The sequence below is a fragment of the Triticum dicoccoides genome, chromosome 4B, assembly GCF_002162155.2.
Source record: "Triticum dicoccoides isolate Atlit2015 ecotype Zavitan chromosome 4B, WEW_v2.0, whole genome shotgun sequence".
Taxonomy (NCBI): Eukaryota; Viridiplantae; Streptophyta; class Magnoliopsida; order Poales; family Poaceae; genus Triticum; species Triticum dicoccoides.
Window position 1 is genome coordinate 382,324,398 of NC_041387.1, and position 9,299 is coordinate 382,333,696.

At 57.8% G+C, this 9,299-nt stretch overlaps 1 protein-coding gene across 1 annotated transcript; it reads right to left on the reverse strand.

The window, feature by feature from the left end:
* Nucleotides 1-1,910: 1,910 nt before the first annotated feature.
* Nucleotides 1,911-3,739, reverse strand: LOC119296224 (putative pentatricopeptide repeat-containing protein At3g16710, mitochondrial). The gene has a single exon (XM_037574623.1). The coding sequence runs from the start codon at nucleotides 3,659-3,661 to the stop codon at nucleotides 2,036-2,038; it is 1,626 nt and encodes a 541-aa protein (XP_037430520.1). The 5' UTR covers nucleotides 3,662-3,739; the 3' UTR covers nucleotides 1,911-2,035.
* Between the last annotated feature and the right edge of the window lie 5,560 nt (nucleotides 3,740-9,299).

The following is a 9,299-nucleotide window of genomic DNA, read 5'->3' on the forward strand; positions in this document are numbered from 1 at the left end:
CACAGTTGTCCACGGCTGGCCGCCCAACCTGGCCGGCCATCTCCGGCACACCAGACCTGTTGCATCTCGCTGGTGTTGGCGCCGACGCCGAAGACGAGCCCCCCGACATGCCAAACGAGGAGCTCATCCGACCACCACCTTGCTCCTGCTGGCCGCCCTCCGAGAGCGGCGGGACGCCCGTGCCATCCTCGCCTCCCGCTGCGTCCTGACCATGTCCATCACCGCCCGGGGAGGGAGGATTAGGCGGCGGCGACTGCCCCTCACTGGGCTGCCCAATGAGTATCACCGGTCCATCTTGGGTGATGTCAACAGTGTACCACAGTGCATCATCGAGACCAACCTCAGACAGCGCCCGCGCACTCCTCCTGTTTGGCTCCTCAACAACGAGGATGCGCCGGGGCGGAACGCGCGCAGGGTCGTTCGTGCGCAGCCATACCTTGAAACCAGCCATGTCGCTCCTAGATTCCATGGACGCCACCACCTTGACGACCACTCCCAAGCCATGCAGTAGCACGTTCGCCGAGCGCCGAGTCCAGGCATTCGCTGGCACCCCCCGGAGCACCAGGGGCACCATGAACGGCATCCGTATGCCCGTGGCCCCAGCCTGCTGAAGCCATGGCCGAAGCAGCAAGTCGAATTGCGGCATGCCGGCCCGCACCCGCCTAACCATCCTGTCACGGATCTCTTTCGAACGGCAGAGGATCAGGAAATCCTTCGGGAAGTACGGCCTGATTAACATGTCCATGGGACCGAGATCAAACTCCACGCGGATGGCATCTGCCGCCGCAGCCATGTGCGCCGCCTAACGAGAGCCCACCACCGTGACCACCACGGCGGGCAAGTTCCGCTTCCAGTTCACGCAGGTCCGGGCCCGCCTCCATGAAACAACAGTCCACAATGTCCTCCACCGGCACAGAGACGGCCATCGATGCGAACGACCCCGCAAAGCTCAGCCCGACCACGCTCGCCGCCGACCCAGCGCGGACCACCTGACTCCATGGCAAGTCGATGCGCACCGCGCCCACCGACGACGGACCCAGCGGGGGCGGGGGCAGAATGGTCCTGGGCGGGGGTGGGGGCGGCACCATGGGGGACGGGGGAGACTGCGCCTCAGGGGCCGGGCGGGGGCGAGCAGCGGGAGGGGGACGAGGACGGTCCACCGGCGACGTGCTGCGAGGTCAAGGGCGCGTGCAACCACGCGCGATATGGCCCTGGCCTCGACAGCGCACGCAGAACGTGGGGTTCGTGCACATAGCCGAGATGTGCTTGTCGCTGCCGCAGTTGTAGCAGCAACCCACCAGCTCCACCGGGATGCGGCGGCCTGGAGGTGGGGAGGACGTGGGCGCCCCATCTAGGAGGGGAGCGCCGCGTCGAGCGCTCCTGGCCAAGCGCCCGAGGGGCCGGGTCGCGCCGCCCGCCCTAGGTCCGCTAGGCCTCAGCCGTCGGCCTCTGGGGACCGGAGCTGCCACCATGGACGATGGGCCCCCGCGCCGTGCCGACCACATCAGGCACGAGGAGAAGGGAGCGGAGCGCCGGTCCTGCCGGCGGCGTCGGCGGGGGAGGGGAAAGGGACGGAGAGCCAGACGAGGCCGCGGACAGGGACACCCTGGAGGCCATGGTGGACGTCGGGTCCGGAGGGGAGCACCGGCGGGGTTTGGTGGGCGCCGGGGCTGGAGTAGCCGCCGGCGCAGGGGAGGGGAGGGGCGCAGGGCGCAGGGGATGTCAAGTTAGGTGATCTCAAATCCGTATTTTTAAAATCTATTATGAAACTGAACATCAAGCGCAAGTTTTATGGCTACCGCTGATATTATCTCGATTTTTGCGGATTGGCGTTGGAGATGCCCTGATCTCTATTCTGCCGCCTTTCTGTGAAACAACACTGAAATTGCCGGTGGTGATGCCACGATCTCTTTTCACTAGAACCCATGAGGCATTTGCACATGAGAGTTAAATCACTGTCTTCGGCATCGAATGGAAAGCCTCCAAGAAGAAGGTTCGATTTGCGGTGTACAATCGCTCACTATGGGACACCCAACTACGCGGGCGATTCCCACGCCTCTTCCTTCTCCTGACCCCGCGCCAGCGCCTCCTTGACGTGACGCTTCAGCGACACCACCACGCCCCGCTTCACCGCAGCGGCGTACACGGCCATGGCGTCAGGCCACCTTCCCTGCCGGCTGAGCTCTCCGAGCAGCGCGTCGAACGCGTTCCGGCCGGGCACGAAGTCCTTGGTGATCACCGCGGCCAGCACCCGGAGAGCGTCGTGCGTCCTGCTCCGGTCGCACAGCGCGCGCACCACGTCCGTGTACGCGCGCTTCCGCAGCGCGTACCCCTTGCGCACCATGTCGTCCAGTATGGCCACGGCCGCGTCCACCTCGCCGCCGCGCGCCAGTGCCTGCGCCATCAGGCAGTACGTGTACGACACCGGCTCGTGCCCGGCCGCCACCACCTTGCCGAACACCTCCTTGGCGTCCCTCAGGACGGATATGTCCGCCGCACACTGCCGGCATAGGCCCCGGGCCAGCGTGTCGAGCGCGCGGCTGTCCGCCTCGAACCCGGCGTGCTCCATGCGTTTGAACGTCTTCCACGCGGCGGAGATCTCGCCTGCCCGCAGCAGCGCCGGCAGCACAATGCTGAAGCTGATCTTGTCCGGTGGGCAGTCGTCGTTGTCGCACATCTCCATGAGCAGGTCATACGCTTTCAGCAGGTTCCCCTCCTTGCAGTGGCCGTTGAGCAGCGCGTTGTAGGTGAAAATCGTGGGGGAGAGGCCCATCCGGATGGCATCTTCGAAGATGGCCAGGGCGTCCTCCGTCCGGCCTACCTTGCAGAACCCGTCCAGCACAATGGTGAAGGTGTAGATGTCCGCCGTCTGCTTGGGCGAGTCCTTGAGCTTGTTGAGGAGGTCCCGCGCCTCCTCGAGGCGGCCGACGTAGCAGAGCCCGCCGATGAGGCTGTTGTACGTGCGGATGGTGGGCTCGCTCCCGACGGTACGCATGGTGTCGAACACCTCCATGGCCCTGGTGACGCGTCCACGTTTGCAGAGGCAGCCCACGACGGCGGAGAAGGCGGCAACGCTGGGGAGGTAGCCGCGAGCCACCATCTCGTCAAGCGTCTCCTTTGCCTCGTCGGGCGTGCCCTTCCTGCAGAAGCACTGCACGGCGATGGCGAAAGAGTGGGCGTCCGGCGCAACGACGCCGTTGGGCTCGAGCGCCCTGAAGAGCGCGACCGCGGAGTCGTAGTCCCCGCCCCTCGCCAGCGCGGAGATAATGTCGTTGTAGTCAGAGATGGTGAGCGCCGCTTCGTCGCGCTGCAGGAGGTCGAGCACCTTCACCCGCTCCTCCATGGGGAGGCTCATGATCCGCCTCGCGCAGTCACGCGCCCGGAGCTGAGCCTGAGAGCTCCTCCTCCCGCCGCCGCCGTCACCCAATTCCGCAGAGGCCGACTCAAGAACTTTGGCTGACGCGGGATGTTGTTCTCTGAGGAGGCTGCCGTTGCCGTTGGACTGGAGCGCGCCGAGGAGCTCCGCGTCGTGGTCGTCTTGCGGTGGCGCTCTGCAGAGGCAGACGAAGGGCGCCGCGGTTCGAGGGGCCAAGGAGAGAACACCATGGCAGCTGGAGGACGGCGGGGAGAGCGGGAGGGAGGAGTGGTAGAGAGACGCCATGGCCGTGGGCGCGGGGCCGCGGGGGGTAAGATCGAGGAGATGGATGGGGTTTTTGAAGGCGAGAGGATGAGAGGCTCTCGTGCAACGCAGGCGCCACGCCCACGCGGAAGGGACTGCGCGAACTTTTCTTTGAGCAACAGCAATGCCACATCATCACAAAGCCTTCTTATATACTTCCTTTGTCTTAAAATAAATGTCTCAACTTTATACTAACTCTAATACAAAGTTGTACTAAGATCAAGATACTTATTTTGGAACCAAGGAAATAGTAGTCTCGCGTTTTGGCTGGCTATTAGCTTGGCTCCATTTAATATTGCTTGCAAGTGCATATGATCTGCTGGGATGGAGAGCGCCGGCTCTAGCGCTCGCCGCGGGCTGGAAGCGGGCGCATAGCTCTCGTATCTTGTGCTGCAGCCGAGCTTGACAAAGCGCCCGTTCGCTTCTCTCTCCCTCTTTCTCTTCCCTCCAGGTGTGATTTGGCTGATGTGAATGGACTTATAGCCAGTCAGCCTTATTATACTTGCTCAAAGAGCACTGCGCGAGCTACAAACGGATCGGCTAAATTAAAATCTGAATGAAATTTAGCTATGTCACATCTAAGTCCACGGCCATTAGATCAATTTGCCGAGATTTGTGCAACTAACGTAATCGTTGTCCATCCTGCGCGCGTCAATGCGCTGCCCGTTCGTACCGGCTTGTTTTTTTCTCTGAGTGGAACATGCCGGCCTGTTTTTCTGCGGGTGTACGCGAGTGCTCTTCCACGTTCGTGTCAAGGCCTCCTGGTGCTTGTCCATTTGTGGGCCACTGTTCCTTAGTCTGAGGGCTGCCTAGTGCGTTTTTGCTTTTTTATCATCTGCACACTGTGTTTAGATCTCTTTTCAAGTGTACGCTGTCAAATTTGTTTTTTCTTTGGGAAGCAGCATTTCGGTGCTCGGGCTCAGATAAGCCCCGTATCTGCGCCGCTGCTGTGTGTCTCGGGATGTCAAAAAATCGCCCTGTTGCGTCTGAACGTGACATGTGTAAAAGCTTTATACAGCCGCGATACGAGCGTGCACGTGGGCCAGTTTCATAGGACATGGGGGTGTTTCCGTTACGACAAGGCTCGGAGCCACGACTCGGGGTGCGAAGGATGTTGTGGGCCAAGGAACAGGTATGCGGGCCCAGGACGCTTGGGTAAACGTGATCTCGGGACTTGTAGGAGGAACGTGTTGAAGTCAAAGAGGTGATCTCGGGGCAGGTGTGTAGTGTGCGGCGGCTGGTACCGGCGACTCGAGGATGTCATGGATGGAGGCGAATGCGCTGGAGTTCTTGCTGGATCTGGTTGACCGATGAGCTGTTTGTCGACAACCTCGGGCATCCCGATCAGGTACCTTTGGCTCTGCTAGCTGTTAGTGATGTTGGTCCGGAAGCGCCGGATGAATCGAACTGCAGCTCAGGCTGTGCGTAGGATGTGGGTTGCGAAAGATTCATTGCATTTTCTTGAGAACGAGCCGCTCGCTGAACGTCATTCTTGATGTTTAGCTCAGGAAGGGTAAGAGAGACTTCAGTTCAGATGAACCGGCAGCACAAACGGCTTGCCAGAGCGCCCCCGCCACCTTGCGGCTGCTGGGGAGGCGCGGGGGGCGTGGGCGGCAGCGGGAAGTACCCGGCGGGCGCGGGTGGCGCGGGAGGACGTGGCGCGGCCGGTGGAGCTGGGCCGCAGCGGGTGGTGCCGGTGGCGAGGGCAGTGTGCTCGACCCGCTGCTTCACCTTCGTCATCCGGCGCACCTCAAGCTTGAGGTATGCGACGACACGCTGGAAGGTGGGCTGCGGCAGCAGGGTGAGGTTGGACGCCGCGTTGCCGAAGTCCTCGTTGAGGCCAGCGGTGAGGGTGCTCAGCATGAGGTCGTCGGAGACCTTGGCGCCAATGTCGCGAAGCTCATCGGCGAGCATATTGTGCCTCATGCAGTACTCATCGATGGTGGAGTTGTCCCGGTGACAGCCGAAGAACTCCTGTTGCAAGAAAACAAGTTGATGAAGTTTGTTGTCGGTGAAGAGCGCGTTGATCTTGGTCCACACGGCGTGGGCGTCATTGTCCTTGGCGACAGCCGTGTGGAAGATGTCCTTCGAGACGGTTTGATAGAACCATCGAATGAGCGTGGCCTCAATGGCGGACCACTCTGGATCGCCCTTCATGTAGTCACCGTCCATGGAGCCGTTGATGTGCTCGGTGAGATATTACTCGCGGAAGACGAGGTTGAAGTAGGTCTTCCACGCGTAGTATGACGTGCTGGAGCCTGGAGCTGTCGAGGCGGATGGAGACTCGGGCCTCGATCTTGAGGTCACGGAGGGCGGCGGCGGAGGGCTCGGGGCCGGCGAAGGGGTTCGACGAGTGGATGGTGGCGGAGGAACCCGAGGAGTCCATGGCGCGGCGCGACTAGGGTTAGGTTTTTTTTGTTGGGAGACAGAGGAAAGGGGGCGGCAGCAGCGGGAGGAGCGGCGGCTGCGAGGGCGCGACTGCGGTGGTAGGGAGGAGGCGGCGCGGCGGGAGGGCAGGAAGGAGGCACGGCGCGACGAGAGGGCAGCGGCATGCGCCAGGGGAGAGGTGGCGGAAGCGGGGCGGCGGCGGCGCGGGAAGGTGAGGGCGCGGCGGCGGCGGTGGGGTTCGACAGAGGTGGGGAGCGGCGGCGGCGTGCGCGGGAGGAGCGCGGCGGCGGCGGCTTCATCCTAGGTCAGGACCTTCAAAGATGATACCATGTAGAAGGACACTTTGATAATACAATAGTCGTTGTATCGATGGGGTGCCGATGCACATATATATAAATACAGGTAGGCCTCAACGGCAACTACGCACAACTAAAGGGTGAGCCACAATATACAAAATACATGAAACACAAATATATACTCAACACCATGGACGTCCGCACCGAGCTTGACTTTGCATTTTTCCTAGATGCTGTTGACGATAGTCATTTATAGAGCGAGGTTTTAGAAGGCAACTGGGCGGACAATACAACATGGAAGCATGCCTGCTTGGAGGAGTTGGATCATGGTCTCCCAGAAGCAGGGTTCGGCGAGCACGATGGAAATGCCACTGCCTTGTTCGCGGAGGTTGCTGTTTTCGGCGGATGGAGGCGAGTCCAGCGCAGTGTACAAAGCTGGTGGCGAGGACACAAATGATGGATCGATGAGGAGGAGGTTTGCAGCGAAGTAGTCAAACCTAGAAGGGTACGTTCTAGCTCAGTAGGCTTGTTTGTGCCTTGCAGATGTTAACAATGCCGTTACCACTGCAGCAGCAGTTGCGATATGCGTCTGTATGACTCTGTCGTACCCAGTGTGTTGTGGAGTAGTACATAATGACATAGGTCAGCATGTGGGTAACACGCCTTTGCGATTTTAATTAGCGAAATGTGTCTAGCGGATGTGGTTAAATATCATTCGGATTGTATTAAGGTAGCGAAATGTGTGTAGCGGATGTGTCTGCATGGTTTGTGAGCAGTAGGCAGCGGAATCGTCTGCTTGCGCGTGTAATCGAGATTAAGCAGACAAGACGTGGTTGAAAGGTCGTTGGATGCGAATCAACTTGTGGTTGAGATGGTTAGGTGGACAGTGGTATCCCCAACCCACCAGGGTTCAAATCCTGTTGCTCGCATTATTCCTAGATTTATTCAGGATTTTCAGCGATGCGCTTTCAGTGGGAGGAGACGTTCCCGTCGATGACGAGGTGCCTACGGTTGCTTCGTAAATATCAAGATGATATGCCGGCTCAGTCTCTCGGAGGTGCTCATAGGGGTAGGGTGTGCGTGTCTGTACTGATGCTCAAAAAAAAGTCGTTGGGCCCTCAGCACGGCTCATAAATATTAGTGGGCCGTGTAACCAAACCTGATCCGGCCGACGTCCATTGTGCGTACATGCCATTAATGAAGCGTTGGCCCACTTTATTTTTTTCCTTGGCACGACGCAAATACGGGAGAGAATACAGCTCGTGGCTCGGATCCAGATGCATCTGGATGACGTTGATTTCGAGACCAACTGAGAACGGGCTCAGAATAGGATTTTCGTTTTCAAGCTTGTTTCTTGACATTGTTTGTTTGTTTACGTGCAAAAAGAAGCATTGTTTGTTTTTTTAGGGTTTCTTTCTCAAACAAATTTTCAATCTATTTGTCAATCATGGCAATATAGAAAACACTAGAAATAATAAAAATTACAACCAGATTCATGTACCATCTAGCGCTGACTATAAGCACTGGAGCGAGCCAAAGTCACACCGTCGTCATCGCTCCTCCCTCATCAGAGCCGGACAAACCTTGTTGTTTACCACATACACTATGTGGTTTTGAAACTTGTTTCTCAATACACCAAAAATGACACATTGTACGTTTAAGGCGAGATATTGCGATGTTTTTTTTTCTAAATCATTGTCATTTTGGATCTTGTTGTTGTAATTTTTGCATAAACTCGTAATTTCGCGTCGATGTATTCTCGTGATGCCTTGTCTTTTTTTTGCCCACTTGTTGGCTGTTAACGTCGCACGTATGTTTTCTTTTGTCAAATTTTGTTATTGCGCTCTTATGGCTCATTTTATCTGGTCCGCGTTGTTGAAGTGAAAGAGACATGCTATGTCGCTTGTCGCTGCCTATTTTTATTTTCTTTTAAGTTTGATGTCAAGTCACAGGCTCTAACTTGCCCTTGATGCATAACTGGGCCCAACCTATTTTTGTCTCAGCTACAAGTCTACCATCGACTCACTACTAAGGGAGTGGGTGTGTTTGTAGGGGGTCCAGTTGCAACTCAACCATGGACTCGCAACTGGGGACATTGTCTTTTTTTGTAGGGTGCCTAGTTGCATGTCAACCATCGACCCGCAACTAGGGAGCTGTGTGTTTTTGTAGTGGCCTCAATTGCAAGTCTACCATCGACACGCAACTAGGAGTGGGGAGTTTGTTTGTCGGGATCCCCGGTTGCATGTCAACTATCGACTTGCAAACTAAGGAAGTGCCTGTGTGTGTGTACGGGCCCCAGTTGCAAGTCAACCATCGACTCGCAACTAGGGGCGACGTTTGTTTTTTTGTAAGGGCCCTAGTTGAGAGTCAACTATCAACTCGCAACTATGGGGGTGTCGTGTGTGCTTGACGGGGCTCAGTTGCATTTCAACTATCGACTCGCAACTAGCACTACTAGGGAAAACATTATAAGCAGAATCTTAGCAGTAGCATTGGGTAAAATGAGGCGCTACTGCTACTTAGTAGTAGCGTGTGTCAGTAAGACGCGCTACTGCTATCCTTTTAGCAGCGGGGCGTTTTAGTGAAACGCGCTGCTGCTAAGTTTGAACTGGGCGCATATGGCCAGTCCCACTTAGCAGCAACGCGTATCCCTATCCAGTGCTACTGCTACTCTCTGCAGTAGTAGCACTTTTCTTCAATCCGCGCTGCTACTAACCCTACCTTATCGTCCCCGCGCGACTGACGACCCCCCTCACTCTCTCCCCCGCGCCCCCGTTGTCCACCGCCGCTGTCGTTCCTCGATGATCGTCGTTCCTCCTCCATTGAGGTAGTCCCTCCTCCCTCCTCCTCCTTTCTCCCCTCTTCCCTCCTCCTCCGGCCGCCCCCTCTTCCCTCCTCCCTCCTCCACCGGCCGCCCCCTCCGCCCTCCTCCTTCG

What these genes read in the sequence shown, in the direction of transcription:
- LOC119296224 (XM_037574623.1), bottom strand. Translation starts at nt 3,661, where the DNA reads ATGGCGTCTCTCTACCACTCCTCCCTCCCGCTCTCCCCGCCGTCCTCC.